The sequence below is a fragment of the Papilio machaon genome, chromosome 29 (genome assembly GCF_912999745.1).
Source record: "Papilio machaon chromosome 29, ilPapMach1.1, whole genome shotgun sequence".
NCBI classification, from domain to species: domain Eukaryota; kingdom Metazoa; phylum Arthropoda; class Insecta; order Lepidoptera; family Papilionidae; genus Papilio; species Papilio machaon.
The window spans coordinates 2848523-2866127 of record NC_060014.1 but is presented as its reverse complement, the minus strand read 5'-3'; the positions used below and the strand labels follow the sequence as shown (position 1 = coordinate 2866127).

General features: G+C 34.4%; 1 protein-coding gene across 2 annotated transcripts in view; it reads right to left on the bottom strand.

Moving 5' to 3' along the window:
- The window catches only part of LOC106711939 (translational regulator orb2), a 56757-nt gene that overhangs the window by 4160 nt on the left and 34992 nt on the right, over nucleotides 1–17605 (bottom strand). Inside the window, exons 1-3 of one of the 2 annotated variants that reach the window (XM_014504366.2) lie at nucleotides 8406–8530; nucleotides 5621–5740; nucleotides 5063–5191 (exon numbers count right to left, since the gene is read on the bottom strand). In XM_014504366.2, the coding sequence (XP_014359852.1) occupies nucleotides 5063–5191; nucleotides 5621–5740; nucleotides 8406–8472 (316 nt within the window). In that variant the 5' untranslated portion in view covers nucleotides 8473–8530. Of the gene's footprint in view, nucleotides 1–5062; nucleotides 5192–5620; nucleotides 5741–8405; nucleotides 8531–17605 lie in introns of those variants that run through there. The other variant, XM_014504365.2, reaches the window with a different exon arrangement.

Below are 17605 nucleotides of genomic sequence, written 5' to 3'. Positions count from 1 at the left end.
ATAGACATATTAAAGATGTAGACAGATATAGGTATATTTCTTACCTACGTTTATATAGGTGTGGATCGAAAATTTGTATTGAGGACACAATTTTCGAAGAGTTTTTTACGATATTTAGAACGGGACTTTTTGTCAATGACATTTTGTTCGGATATTCTTAGGATCACAGAGGTTTGATTGAAATAGAATAGTTTTTAATTTTTCATGTAACTTTGTATTTGCACTTATGGCATAATTTAATTTACACTTTTGACATAATTTTGACTTTGGCATTAAAAACGCATGCGGCAGCTAAAGTACGAAAAGAACCTTATAACAGTTTTTTTTTAACTTAAAAGAGGGCGCTATAGTAAGCTATTATAATTTAGTTTGATTTATGCTCACAGTCCGGATATCGTTGTCGGATTTTATATTATGTATATTTTAAATTATTGATTTTGTATATATATATGTATATATATATATATTTTGTATATATGTCTCGACATAATTCTGATGAAGATGAGAACTCTAAAGGATCCTTTTCCCATGACGTCTGATTGAATCTATCAGTTGGAAACCAATATGTATATATAAAAATTAAAACGATAATAGTGTGTTAGGGTGTTACAAAATGCATACCGTATCGTAACCGCCTACAAAAACGGTAAGGTTTCAGTTATCACTTTGAAGGCTTCAATATCTTTGTAAATGGCGTCAGTGATAATGCGGCTTGTAAGGTTTTATTAAAAATAACTCTGGCAAGACGCTAGATTTTATCCTTTTAAAATTACGTCATTAAATATAAGAGAAATAAGGATATGTCCAAGTAAAAACCTATTATAATGACATCGTAGGAACTGAAAAAATATCAGTCGTAATTCACATTATTTGTGTGTCGTTAATTTGCCGTTTATAGATTTATGGTCTTAGTCGCAATAACCGATTTGTAATTTTAATTGATTTACCGTTGGTTTCCGAGACTTAAATCTAATATATAAAATTCTCGTGTCAGAGTTTTCGTTCCCGTACTCCTCCGAAACGGCTTCACCGATTCTCATGAAATTTTGTGAGCATATTCAGTAGGTCTGAGAATCGGCCAACATCTATTTTTCATGACCCCCCCATTCAGTTTTTTTTTTTAACTGCGCGCGGACGGAGTCGCGGGCGACAGCTAGTATTCATATAATAAATTGGGTTTCCTTATAATTTAACTAGATTTATCAACGATTCCTCTATACGTTTGGTTCGAGTCTTTTCTTTACACATCCTACACTTATTTAACGTAATGTTTGCACGTGCGTTACCAAGCAACGTCAGTGAGAATCGATGCGACAATTGCACTCAAGGCTAACACGTCACGTTATTTGCGTATTGTCGGTACGATAAAATTTACTATATTAATGATGGAGATCTATTTTATAAAGAAGTCGTTAGTAGAGCTGACTATAAGAAGAGAAACAAAACGAACATGATGGACTATCTATCCAGCAGACCCAGATCACAATCATTAACGGACTCAACAACAAAAAACTAATCATCACGCCTTACAACCGGAAAATAGATATAGACAAACATAACAATACAATCACAACAAAAATAAAATACACCCCAATCCGGCCGGTCACCGTGGGGGAAGATGACCATTACCCTCCAAATAACTTAGGTCAACGCAAGGCACACCCGCAGAATATTACATCCTCACAAAGCGAAGACATAATCTACATTGCCACATACAACACTCTCTCATTAAGAACTGACGAAAGCTTGACCGAACTAATCTTAGCACTCGAACACATCAACTGGTCGATAGTTGGACTTAGCGAAGTCCGCCGACTAGGGGAGAGTATAGAAGATTATGGCGACTTTATTTTCTACTTCAAAGGAGACACTCCTGGTCTTTACGGCACAGGTTTTCTAATTAAAAGAAAACTAAAACATTACATAGACGGATTTATTGGTATTAACGAACGTATTGTTATTCTTAATATAAAATTACCCCCGAACAATGAGATATGGTCGATTGTACAAGTATATTCTCCAACAGAACAGTCTACTGCTGTTGAAATCGAATGTTTCTATTCTACCCTTTCAGAGGCAATTAAAAACCATACTCACAAGAATCTAATAGTGATGGGCGATTTTAATGCCAGAACTGGAAAAAGAGTAGAGGGAGAAGACATAGCACTAGGCCCATATTGTTATGGAAAAAGAACAAGAAATGGGGAAAAGCTTATCCAACTAGCATACGAGAATAACTTTAAAATAATGAATAGCTCATTTAAACAACGTGTCAATAACAGATGGACATGGGAGTCGCCAGACGGACGACACAGAAATGAAATTGATTATATTTTGACCAATAAAAGCAAAGCTTTTCAGGACTGCAGAGTAATAAATAACCTTAATTTTAACAGCAATCACAGAATGGTGAGAGCAAAATTACGAATAAAACAGGATAGGAACAGACCATACAAAATAAAAGTATCTAATACTAAAGAACAAATCAACATTGAAAACATGCAAGAGAAAATTAAAGTTCTTAGGGAAAAAATGAAACATCTCAATATTCAGGATAAATATAACAAGTTTGAAGAAATTATAACTACAGGAGAAAAAAGTATTCCCAGCAATAAGAAGGGTAGGGCAAAGTGGTTAACTCAGGAAACACAAGACCTATTAAGGAAAAGAGCTGAAATAATATCAATGAACGAAAAAACAAAAGACACGAGAAAAGAGATAACGATTTTAAGTAAGGCAATTAAAACTAACATGAGGAAAGATAAAAGAAAATACAAGTTAAGTATACTAGAACAATGTGTTCAAAAAACCGGAGGTACTAAAAAAGCATTGAAAAAACTAAGAGATAAAACAGATTGGATACCAAATATTATAAATAAAAATAACAAAATAGAATCAAGACGACCAGAAATAATTTCGAAAGCTACTAATTTCTTCCGAGATCTGTATTCAAAAACAAACACCACTCAGACCACAGACCTGTCAGGGGGAGATAGTGTACCGAATATATTACCTGCAGAAGTATACGAAGCTATAAGAACCCAAAAGGAAGATAAAGCTCCAGGTTCAGATGGGATCACCAACGAGTTTCTTAAAGCAAATAGAGAGCACCTGGTACCTACCCTTACCTACCTATTTAATGACGTTTTGGAGAGTGAGGTAATACCTGATCAGTGGACAACATCGACCATAATATTACTTCATAAGAAAGGAGACAAGAATAACATAAATAACTACAGACCCATTAGTATCATGTCTAACATTTATAAAGTATTTTCCAAAGTTATCCTAAATAGATTAACAAAAACTTTGGATGAGAATCAGCCGAGAGAACAAGCAGGATTTAGGAGTGGTTATTCCACAATAGACCACATTTATGTCGTGAAACAGCTATTTGAAAAAGCCAAAGAATTTAATATAAATTTCTATTGCTGTTTTGTAGACTATCGTAAGGCCTTCGATTCCCTTGAACATGACTTCATATGGCAAGCACTCCTCAACCAAGGTATTGAAAATAAATACATAAGAATATTGAAAAAAGTGTACAGTAATAGCAAAGCAAAAATAAAGTTAGAAAAAGAAGGGAAAGAAATAAACATAGAAAGAGGTGTCCGTCAAGGCGACCCTATATCACCAAAATTATTTACAGCCGTTCTGGAAGAAGTTTTTCGGCACCTAGACTGGAAGGAAGAAGGACTAACCATAAATGGCGAAAACATCTCACATCTAAGATTTGCGGACGATTTGATAGTTTTCTCACCTTCAGCTGAAAAATTGGAAGTAATGCTCCATGACCTGGATAGAGAAAGTCGAAAAGTAGGGTTAGTTATGAATACAGAAAAAACAAAAATCATGACAAACGGAGAGAAAATACCTATACATATAAACAACACTATTATGGAATATGTGGAAGAATATATTTATCTAGGTCACTTAATCTCGCCAACTGATGCAACCTCGAAAGAAATAGATAGACGTGTGGGTAACGCCTGGAAGCAATTCTGGAGCTTCAAAGATATTATGACAAATCGGGATATCAGCATGTTTATCAAGCGAAAGCTTTTTGATACCTGCATTCTACCTATAATGACATATGGTTGTCAGACTTGGGCAATCACAAAGGCTCAAAATAAAAAATTATCAGTGTGTCAGAATGCCATGGATAGATGTATGATGGGCGTGAGATTGTCGGACAGAATAAGAATTTCAAATATCAAGAAGCATACCAGAACAAAAGACGTCACAATCGTAGCCAAAAAGTTGAAATGGAAATGGGCGGGCCATACAATTAGAGGAAAGGAAAAATGGTCGAAATTAATAATGCACTGGTATACTAAACACAAGAACAGAAAAAGAGGTAGACCTTGTACTCGTTGGGTAGACGAGATAAAAGCGGTAGCGGGGAGTGCATGGCCCAGAACAGCGAGAGACAGAAGAATGTGGTCCAAAATGGAGGAGGCCTTTGTCAAATTGACACACGGACAATGATTGTTTTATTAATTATAACGTTAAATTATGTTTGTTTGTATATTGTCTGAATAAAGGCTTATATTATTATTATTATTATTATCTATTTTATAACTTTAATAAAGTGTTAAACTTGTGGTCATGTGATTGTTTACATCTGATGTTGCCATTTATCAATGGTACTGTTTTAATATCCTAGTAATTCCTATTACAGTGTTTGCGTTACTAGTACTAGAAATAACTTCCCAAGTATGAATTATAACTACTACATTATGAAGACGAAATAATTATTCAGGAAACTTGCATCTTGTAGTGATAACCAATTCCATTGTCTACCAAATGAAATGTCAGCTTTATAAACAGGCAATTAATTTATAACACGCAATTACATATCCATGTATTTATACACGGTTAGCCAATAACATAGCTTAAAAAAAAAACAAATTGAGAACCTCCTCCTTTTTGAAGTAGGTCAATAAATAGCAGTTTTTTTTTCACCAGTCTTCAGAACTTTAGCCTTTATGAAATGTCATATGGGCTAATGCAGTATAGTTCTCTGGGGGTCTTCACAGCGTTATTAGGAGTTTAGACTCACCCTCGTCAATATCCGGCGGCAGTCCACCAACAAACACCTTCCTGCTGAACCGCTCCCCGTGCTCAGAGCCCGCGGACACGGGCGACGACCTCGCCGGAGAGCCCAGAGCGCTGACACACATTGACAGACCTACGATACAGTTATACCTTGAGCACATAGTTCAACATTTGAGCATGTGACAAAAGTTGTAGTCAGTTCCATACATTTTAGACTTTTCTACGACATCTAAAGAGGCTTCTTTATTATATAATATAAAAGAAAGTAAAGATTTTATTGTTTGTTTTGCATTGAATAGGTTCCGAAAGTATTAAATCGATTTGAAAAATTCTTTTCATACTCAACAGTGACTGTCTCTTCTCTGATGTGTTATGTGTGCCGGAGGAAAATTATAGTCTTCTTTCGTTCCCTACCATTTTCTAATAAATAAACGATTGACTGCGGAAGGGGAAATGTTTTCTTTCTGTCATTATCTATTCAATAATTATAGGCAACTCTCTGCAACCTTTTAACGACACTAAAAGGGCTACAACAAGAGTTAGTTTCTAAGCTACAACTGACCTGCGGCGCTGAGCCTAGAGACGACGTCCTGCGTGTGGTCGGGCGGCGCCGAGGGCGATCCTGCGCCCGCCGCGCCGCCAGCAGCTGGTTCCTCCACGCCGGGGAAAAACGGCGACTTGCCTGCAACAATAAAACATATGCAATTAGTTACAACAGTCGTAGTTAAATGCCATCACAGCTAGATGGCACTACCATACGTATATTATATAATTCGATTTTCTAAACCGCCAACAGCTGTTAAATGTTCGTTCCGAAGGTCTATTTCTAGTAGAGTTGATCACATATCATATGAAGCCAGTATATCAAAGCTTACTCATAGCTGTAGCAGCCGGAGTCAGTCAACAGTTGACGTTCGCCATACACGGACCGTAGTTTAATAAACCATTTTAAGAAATGTAAAGCTCTGGCTACTGGACTAGGGAGTTCATTTAAAAAAATGTATTAAGGCACGTGTTAAAATTACGCCAGAGTCCAGTCAAAACACTATCGTCATCACATACCAGTCTACTCACTTTTGTGTACGTTATTGTAAATCTCCAGAGTTCTAGGAGTCAACGACATTAAAAACACAATCCTGGCGTAACGCCAGCACCAAAATATATTGAGCTGCGGTGTGTCACTGAAATGAAATTGGGACGCAGGTGCGGACTGGGAGGGGGGCAGGAATGGGGGTTATATCAAATCCTATTGATAAATTGATCAAAAAGTTTACGATTGATTAAGAATTTAACTAAGTACTACTGAAAAGAGTCACATCTTTAAGATGTATCTACGTAAGATGAGTCGACAATGGTTTGTTTTTGGAACGAAGTTCCTTATCGCGCGTTGTGAAAGGGGGCTAGACGGAAAAAATTCTTACGAAAAGTTGTCACGACACTTTTTGCTATAGATGAATGAGCGCTACCTCACCATGGCAACGACGTGACAATATATAACGAAAATTCATAGAAATAAAATGTACTTCTTGTGAAGACTTAAGTTTTTTATTCATAGAATAAACATTGGTTCCTTCACTAATTAATTGAAAGGAACTTCGTTCCATCCGGGTGTCCCAACACACCTCTCAAGTATTTTTTGCATTGAAAAGACTCCGAAACTACTGAACAGATTTAAAACATTCTTTATCTATTGGGAGGCTACACTAACCCCGAGTAACATATTATGCTGTATATATTACTATTTTTTTAATTCCTCGCGGATGAATCTAATATTACAAATGCGAATGTTTAGATGGATGTTTGTTTGAAAGTATCTCTGGAACGGCTAAACGGATCTTAATGTAACTTGGTAGTTGTAGAACATAGTCTGGAAGAACACATAGCCTACTTATTTTTTTTAATTCCGCGCAGACGAAGTCGCGAGCGACAGCTAGTAGTTTATAAATGTAAAGGCTTGATTTGATGGATGTACTTATAGCACATTATTTCGGTAACCCAAGAAAACAATGTTCTCACAAACTCCATTCAACCACCTAGATCAATGAATTACGACAAATATAATTATAACAAGGCAGTAAACAGCTAAAGATAGAAAACAGTGACGACAAAAAACAAGGTTATTGAACCTTGAATCAAGTTGGTCATGCCACTTACAATTGACAACAATAGATACAAAAGTTATAAAATTACGTGATAATAAATTTAATTTTATCTAATACTAGCTTTTACCCGCGACTCCGTCCGCGCGGAATAAAAAATATTAACACAACATAAAAAAGTTCCTATGTCCGTTTCCTTGCTACTTGCCCACAAATTTTCAATCAAATCGATTCAGCCGTTCTTAAGTTATAGATAGTGTAACTAACACGACTTTCTGACTATATATATAGATAGATTATAAATGCGAATGTTTAGGTGGATGTTTGTTAGAAGTTATCTCCGGAACGGCTCAACGTATCTTGATGAAATTTAGCATGAATGTAATTTTTTGTATGTAACAAAATATACAAAATTTAGCTGTATGTAACAGTCTTGAAAGAACACATAGGCAACTATGTTTCTTTAATACCTTGCATCAGCTAGTCTTTCTATAATGAATTTATTAAATAAAATTAATGTCTGTTGACTCGAAAAATATTCATATATAATACATGTACATACGTTGTTAACGCAAAACAATTTTTTTAATTTTTTGTCAGTCTGTCCGTAAGTTCACGTTTGTTTCGGATAATGCCTGAATCGTATTTAATATGTACTTGAAACACTATTTTTTATGCTTGGGTTCTAAATTTAATAAAATATTAAGATTGTGGAATTTCAAGGTTAACACGTAAAACGCTAAACAAGCTTTTCTATCTGGTTGTCATGGAGATAGGTCAAACATTAAATATTTATTTCTGAAACCTTATTTTTCAAATGTCTAGAATTATTCATAGAGGCTTTTCATAAATCACAAATGAAATGTTAAACATTCCATAATTTAAGCCGTTTACGTAAGTAAAATAAATATGTAGGTTAGGTTAAATTTTCTGAAATTCCAATCTATGGCCATCGACCTGGGAAACGTTACTACTATAACCACTGAATCAACGAGACTTAATTTTAAGGTGAACATTTAAATTGATAACTTTTTATATTTTAACGCAGCACTGCATTCATTATTAAAATATATGAATTTATTAATATTTTCCATTACCGTGATAAAAACATTAGAGCTATCTAAAATTTTATTTTATTAAATATTTTTATAAATCGTTTTAACTTGAAACTACCAAAGACTTTCGTCTATCTAATTTACGGTAAGTGTTTTGATAATGTAAGTACTATTATGAAAATAAACTACTCACTCTTTCTGCAAGGAAATCTCGTGCCACGGATGAAAGGCGTTATCAAAGGTATTGTATGCACCGACATAATATTACAATAGAAAATTTTCCGACAATATTTTCCTTCCGAAAATTTCTTCAACGAAACAAAGATGCGTCCGGCGCAGAAACGTACCGCGTGAATGAAAAAAATGACGCTCGCGTTCGAAATTCAATCATTTTTAATTTTTTTCAAATATAAAACCTTCTTTAATAAAAGCACCGCTAAAAAAACAACCTAAAAAACGGTAACTGTTATTTAAACTGCTATTTTTAATAGCAACTCATTTATCAACATTTTTTCAAAACTATAATATTAGACCAGATTTCTATGCGGGGATTTTAAAAACTGTAACAGTTTATACTACTAAAATAAATTTTCTCGTCTTAAAAACGAAGACGCCTTGTTTTATTTAAGTCTTTGACTACGTCCAGAAATAGTCTTTTGTCGTTGTAAGTTTAAGCATCGTTAAATAACTGAATAGTTTTTTTATTAACTGAAAACGAATGTAGTTATTTAATTCAAGTTGTTAGCTAGGATTGTATTTAAATTATGGAGATTTGAATTAACGCTTTAATTTATGTATTTCATTTTTTAAATTTGTCTAGCTTAATTTTATATAAGAAATGCAATTAAATAAAACTACAAACAAATTGTTTTTAAACATTCATATGTAAAAATAACCTTTTACAGTACGTATTATTGTTGGTATTCATTTGAAAACTTGATATTTTAATTAACTTTATCTGTTGATGGTCATTTTATTTTATATTTTTTTATACACCTACAGTAATGGTTAAAGGAAAAATTACTTGTTCTTCCAGACTATGTTCTACATCTGTGACAAATTTCATCAAGATCCTTTGAGTCATTCTGGAGATACCTTCAAACAATTATCCATCCATCCATCTAAACATTCGCATTTATAATATTAATTTCATTTTCATTTTATCATTTTCATTTTCATGTATGTTTGTTTGAAGGTATCTTCATAGCGGCTTAACGGATCTTGATGAAATCTGGAAGAACACATAGGCTACTTGTTAAGTTTTTTTTTTAAATTCCGCGCGGACGAAATCGCAGGCGACAGCTAGTAACTCTAAAGATATAATAATACGTGAAATATGAAGATGTAATTTATAGGTTATTTTGTTAGTAATTAAGGGTTAATAAGTAATTGCGAACAATAATAATATACCTATTTGTTTACTCATTGTCTGTCCTTGTATTGTCATTTTCAGTAACATGTTATTTTTTACGCTAGAAATAGCGTGTTTGTTAACGGTATATTAACGAAGAATTTAACTATATACTAACTTATATTAACTTATCACGAAATTAAATGTTAATTCAAGGTTTTAAATCGTCATAGTGAATGAGTCATAAAAGCGTGATTTTTTTATTTTCGTTTAAATTGTTTCTAAATTTATTTATGTTTTGCAAAAAAAAAAGTTGTTGTAATAATATAACCTAAAAGATCAATTTATTTTTTATGCTTTTGAATCTATGCAATTCAAACATTAGGACTGTAAAAGGGAGCTTTTTTTACCTATTTATTTTTCAAGTTTGTACAATTTGTTAAAAAAATATTTTTAATTAAAAATTGTATCGTACAATCGGTAACAAAAATGTTATTTTGTACGCAATTATTGTCAACAAAAAACGAAATAAACTTTAGGCCCAAATCAAAAGTCGACGAGTTAAGTCACTAACTTACGCAAAACGAATTCATAGAGGTTAGAACACAGTGCGCTTCGCCGTGTCATCGTCATAGCCAGTCGCTCGTAACCTGATTGTTAAAATTGTTAACAGAAAAGTTACTGCAATTTTCAAGATGGCGTAGCAAATCTGTACAGTTGACATGAAGTCGCTATGCATGTACTGATCGCGCCAACGATTCTCGCAACGCAACCTACAACATTAATTTCAGCGATTACGTTGGCTTGTGTATGAAGGGGTCAGATAACTTTATCGGTCTATTATTGCATTCAGCATCAAATGACACTTCACCAAAAATCGGTAGGAAATAAGGATCCTCGAGTGAACAGTAAATAAGTAAATCTTGTATATAACAGGTCATATGCTTAGGTAATCCAGACGTCTATACGATCTCCCAGATGTCCTAAGATACCTAAACTGCTTGATAGCTTAAACCCTGTTTAAAGTGGACTGGACTTGTATTTTCAAGTTTTCGTAGTTTCATATACTTTACCATATTGTTTACTATTTCATAATATCTAACCTAACCTTTTTTAATCTAAATAGGAAGTCTAGGAATATAAAATGCTTTACTTGTCTTATTTAAAATTTATTTCATAATTTTTGAAAACGCCTTGGAAAAAATTCGCAACGAATTTTTCAAAATGAAATTTTGCTATTCATTACCTTGAATAAAATGTACAATTTTTCTATCAAACAATTTTAATAGTAAAAACATCAGATATTTGTTCCTTTCTTAAATGTTCTATCTTTATTAAAACATGATTTTTTTAACAAATTATTAATTACTATACGAAAGCTAATAAAATATTTTATTTCTATGCAAAAGGTAAAATAATGTTAAATTGGTTTCAAACCAGCATATTACTTTTATCATACCATCTAATGCGGACACCGATTGAGACCGTTTCTAGGTCAATCAGAAAATCAATATAATGACAATAATCGACGCCATCTTTGATTTTTATACGACACTGACAATCAAGGTTAGAAATGTCAAGGCAATTTATTTTTAACTAACTTAATAATATAAATGCGAGAGTATAGATGAATGGATGTTTGTTTGAAGGTATCTCCAGAACGGCTCAACGGATCTTGATTAAATTTGGCACAGATGTAGAACGTACTCAGGAAGAACACATAGACTATGTATTAAGTTCGAAGTAAGTCGAGGGCGATAGCTACACCCTTAAACAAAGTGCAAAGCGCTACAAAGCGACTCCGTAACGAGTTTAAAAAAATGTATAAAACTGACACGTGACAATCACGTGACTTATCAAAAGTTATGGTCAGTTTTATACATTTTTTAAGTTCGTTATGGAATCGCTTCGGTTCGGAGTAAATATACTTTGTTTAGGGGGGCTAGTATCTCTATATTGTATTAACATACATAGCTTGTCTAATATAGCTAATATGATAATTTTTCTTTCCTTTTTCCTAGGTAGACACATTATGTATTCTTCCATATAACTCTATCAGCCATCGTATCTGAATTTACTCCCTTTTTACGCATATTTTTCAGACAAAACATACATACATCGGTCTTCTACTAGAAGACATTAACAGATACCTCAAACGTTCACTAGTTGTCTCTACAAACATTGTAGAGGTTAATAAAATGTTTTGTAACGCACAGACCGACAAAATGTAATAGACATGCCGTCGTATAGAGGATACAGTTCATTATACGTGACCTCTATATTTACGGCTCGTGTATTTCACCAACTCTATGCACACGATTGAAAGATCCGACTAACAGAAGTAATGTTCTCTGGTTCGACAAAGTTTTCTGACCCGAGTGTGAAACTAAATTTAAATAGCTCAATAGCGCCACCTACTAATGACAATGTCATAAGATCTTTGTCAAACTGTTTGGTCCAACAAAGAAAGAATGAATCTAACCTGTGTGTGTGTGTGCCTAGCACGAATTTTTGCGACAATCTCCTTCGTATCCTCATCTTCGATTATGTCAAAATTACATGTATTAGATATTTTCGCCCAATACAAATACAAATTTGCACAAATTTTGTCGAAAACGATACGATGGCGAGTGTCACAAATATTCGTGCTCGGCACACAGATAACTTTGTTGGTCTTGCTATGTCTTGTTGTGTAAGTATTTCCTATATCTATGTTGGTTTTATATATTTTTTAAAAGAAATAACCGCGACAGCAGCGCCTCTCTTATTGGCTTAAATGAACGAGTAGATTATTATGTTTGTATACATGTTTTTCGACAATGGAAACTGTCGGATAGAACGGAATATATCAATGAAGGATGTGCAAGGACAAGTATTGTAGAGCGCATGCGTAGTCCAACGGTCGATGACCTTGTCAATCGCTTGGGTCCGGAAAATTGGGACATTCCTCCCATTGGCTTGAATTAAACCCAATAGATAAATTGTAGCTTAGTTTAAATGAATAGGTTATATTGGATACTAGCTGTCGGCCGCGACTATATCCGCGCGGAATTAAAAAAACCTAATTAGCCTCTGTGTTCTTCTGGACTATGTTCTACATATATGTCAAATTTCAGCGAGATCCATACAGCTGTTCTGGAGATACCTTCAAACAAACATTCATCCATCTAAAGTCATGTTAGTTACACTATTTATAACTCAAGATCGGTCGAACTGATTTAGCTGAAAATTGATGGGGAGGTAGCTTAGAACTAGGAGACGGACATAGGTATTTTTTTTATCTTGTGTGCATTTTTTTATTCCGCGCGGACGAAGTCGCGGGTAAAAGCTAGTTTATAATATTACTAAGATAACGTTATTATTTATTTATTAAAAATAATAAATTAGATTTTATTTTCAATTTGGAATTGTGTATGTGGAACATGCATTTCACAACATTTCGCTAAAAACCGAAGTAGTCGTGTAGAGACATCTAAATTAACATTAAAGATGTCAGCTACGTTCCCTTCCTTTAATGGATAGAGGAGTGGATGCACAGAACTAGATTTTTAAAAGACAAATGGACGGAGAGAAAGAGGATAAGAATTTAGCATTTTAGTACAGTCGGGGTTATCATACGTTCGTCAACTTTAAGGTAATATTTTATTTGGAAACACGGATACATTGTGACTAAATAAAGTTAAATCTATTTTTCCAAATATGATAGGGATATTATTTATTCATGTGCCTTTGCTAGGAAACTATATCTAGATATAGCGCGATAAACACTATACCGGTCTGTTAATTTTTCAAACAATTCCATCAGTTAAGCCTAGATAATGTTTCCAGGTCGTATGATAATAAGGTTAATCGTCGTAACAAACAATGTTAGCTGATTTGTTAAATTGAGCTGCACTTTGGCTACACACCGGAAACTTTCACACAAAAATATATTATACTAGCTATCACCCGCGTCTCCGTCCGCGCGGAATTAAGAAAAAACTTAGTAAGTAGCCTATGTGATCACTTAACTATGTTCTACATCTGTGCCAAATTTCATCCAATCCATTCATCCATCCATCTAAACATTCTCATTTATAGTATTAGTAAGATAGATAGATACCTTGTCACCTAAAAGTGTGGCAAAAAAGGCCTGCAGAGGCATTTGTTGTTGCTGTTAATTTCCATAACATTTGGAATATTGACTCTCGTTTAGATGTCAAACATCTATATAGTTAGGACTATAACTTTGACAATGGAATACCACAAGCGGCGCCGACTGTACAAGAATACTAACCAAAATATACACACATGTAAAAAGTTTAATTTGGTCAAAATATCACATCTACCAATGTCTGCAAAATAAAAACAATAAACGTGTTTTAATGCAATTAAAGTCATCCCAGTTTGCAAACTCTGCAATAAAAAAAATCAAAAGAGTAAAGTCAAAAGAAAACGTCGATCGCACCACGCCTTGTCTGACAGCTGTCACGCGCATGCGCGGTTGCCGTGACAACGCAACATGGCCGCCGTCGCCATGGTAACGCTGTATGTAGGTTATCAAGCCCTGGATGACCCAGTTGCAGTAAGTTGTGCTGACCTGTTATGTTTTATAACGACCCGGCCGAAATTTTTGTATCCGTTGAAATGCATCTCGAGGATTTTTTAAAATGGCACAAATGATCAAGGACTAGTAAATTAAAAATTATTTGCTTATTTTTTTATCATAATGTGGCTAAAGAGCAAGCGGCCCCCTCAATCGAGAAAATAGCTGCTTTACCTATGCTTTTCCTGCCTTTAAACGACGGAGGTAGAGACACATAGAAAGAGGATATTTAACCTTCATATGAAATTGTGTTTATAGGTCGATCTGATGGAAGAAAACTGATAAAAGCAGGAAAATAATGATGAAATGATTGCTGTAGAAGCAAACAGATTCAAAGAAACCGTGTTGCCGTTACAGTTGGTCACTTTGTCAATTAGGGTTCCATAATATAGTGCGACAAATTTGTCTTGCCCGGTAACCTTAAATCTGACATGACAAGACAGGTACAATACGACAAGGATACTGTATTGACATTAATAGACGGCGTTAATGAGCTATCATAACTTAGTATTTTTTTTTTATATCATAAGGTAGCAAACGAGCAAACGGCCACCTGGATTCGCCGCAATAGCGAGGCGACCGTTGCCCAAAGACATCCGCTAATGCAGATGCGTTGCCTACCTTTAATTAACGGAGAAGAGGACGCACAGAAAGAGGATATTTCTCCTTCCTATGCGTCCTCTCTTCCGCCAAATCCACTTCCTCTTCCCATCCTTTCCTAATAAGAAAAGGGTGGGAAGGGAAAGAGGACTAAGGTTAGGCCTCCGGTACCACACTCATCAGACTGCACGCAGAATTGCTTCCTCTCACGCCTGTGTTCTGTGTGGTCGTGGCACAGGTCGACCCGGCCAATTCGTGCACACAATAAATATTGTTGTTGCGGGATCTACCACTGTTAAAAGTATGACTTATATCCAACGCGTCAGATGTCTTTGTTGGACTAATCTTTATGTCAGAAATATCTTTGAATTGTAAAAAAAAACTTACCATAAAACGGCATACTTGTGACCATTCTTTCGTTAATCATAATACACTATATGTTTCACATATAACACTGATCACATACACAAACACGTCTGAAATTAACATATAGAAATAAAACAGTGGAAAAACATAACTTGCAAGTAACAACAAAAAAACATTTATAAAGAAAAAAATCACAGATTTAAAAATACGTGAGTTATTTTCAAAAATCTCACGTTATTTATCATCTTTACTTATCTAAAAATATGTTTTATCTTTGTGTATAATCTCTACAAATATCAAAGAAAAAGGAAATATTAAAAAACTAAATTTAAAACTATCTAGTTTTTATAAAATATGATAGCCTCGTTCTTTAGCAAAACTTACTAATATTATAAACTAACTTTTACCCGCGACTCCGTCCGCGCGGAATAAAAAAATAGAATACGGGGTAAAAATTATCCTATGTCCGTTTCCTGGTTCTAAGCTACCTGCCCACCAATTTTCAGTCAAATCGATTCAGCCGTTCTTGAGTTATAAATAGTGTAACTAACACCACTTTCTTTTATATATATAAGATGCGAATGTTTAGATGGATGTTTCTTTGTATCTCCGGAAGAAGAAAAAGGTATCTCCGGAACGGCTCAATGGATCTTGATGAAATTTGGCACATGTGTAGAAAATAGTCTTGAAGAACACGTAGGCTACTTATTAAGTTTTTTTTTAATTCCTCAAGGCCGGAGTCTCGGACGACATCCAGTTTACTAATATTTCTTTACTAGATTTAGGTCTGCCATTGGAGTAGAATACTGCGTCTATAGAAGTTACATAAAATTATATGTATAAAGGTGACCCTTTCACCGATACTTGCTCAATTTGCGCGAACAATTGTAACATTTCAGGGTCGTAGTGATGTGCGTGATAAGTAAATATCGATAGATTAGTTGCTAATTTAATTGACCTCTGGCCGAATTCCACTGAATTGCAAAATAGTAACAGTTCATTTATTTGCAAAGAAGTGGAATATGGAACATGAACACTGTTTTACTAACTCAATATATGCGTTTTATTCTAAAATTTATTTGAAATATTTCAGTTAAAATAATACACGTATAACTGTCAATAAGAACTACATCCATTTCTTCGAAATGTCGTCATCACTTATTTTTAACACACCGCAAAAGTTGACGGTGTTCGTGGCGTTATTTTCATCTATCGATATCGACTTGTTGCGCATCCCTAGCGCGCGTCTGTCACGTAGCATCATTGTGTACACAATGCATTAATTAACCGCGACCTTGGCGAATCGAGAACATATAGCTGCGAACATTTGGCTGATAAATAACTTATTCGGAGTTATATCGATTCGAATCAGTTCTTTTAGTTATATATATATGCTAGCTGTCGCCCGCGACTCCGTCCGCGCGCAGTTAAAAAAAAAACTAAATGGGGGGGGGGTTATGAAAAATAGATGTTGGCCGATTCTCAGACCTACTGAATATGCTCACAAAATTTCATGAGAATCGGTCAAGCCGTTTCGGAGGAGTATGGCAACGAAAACTGTGACACGAGAATTTTATATATTATATTAGATCACTAGATGTTTCCTGTGACTTCTTCCGCTTAGGATTAAACAAATCATGAACCGATATATTTTTCCAGACTGTAATCTATAGGTATTTCTGTTCCTTTCAACTATCCGTTCAGCCGTTCTAGAGTTACATGGTAACATACATCCATCCATCCATTATAATTTATGGAGTTACAATATGTGCCCATTTTACTCAGGGATAATTTAGTATTCTGATTGTGAGAGATTTTAAATTGGTTAAGTACTTTTTCAATTTATTTACAAACATAAAAAACTCTTCTCAGTGGAATATTAATTTAAATATTAATCAATGCAAAATTATATTGCTTCAGTAACAATTATTCATTGTTTCGTAATGAGTTTGTGCGTGCAATTCATTTGCATTAAACATATAAGTACATTTCTAAGCAATACTTCATGATACACAATCGTAATTTAGAAGCTAACACCTAGAATCTGTTAAAAGTCTTTATTTATATAAAAAAAAACAATGTGTTTACAATGCCACAGAACTAATACAAAATTGTTTGATTACCTTTATATTTAAAGGAAAATATATTTTTGTAGAGTTCCATCAACTAAATATTTTAGCCACTCACAAATGTCTAATGCTAGTTTAGCGAAACAATTATCACCATCAGTTCTCTACACGTCCTCACTGAGGGGCACTGAGCCTACCCTAAGTTAGGGGCGACTAGGCCATAGTCAACCATGCTGGCGGCTCAGTGCAGGATGACTTTTTTCAAATATGTGCAGGTTGCATCACGATGTTTTCCTTCAATGTAAGAACGTCGGATAAATATACATATGTAAATCAAAAAAACATATTAGTACATGGCGGGATTCGAACCCAGGACTTGCAAGTCAAGTGCTTAACCTTTCAACCACCGACGCTTATCGTAG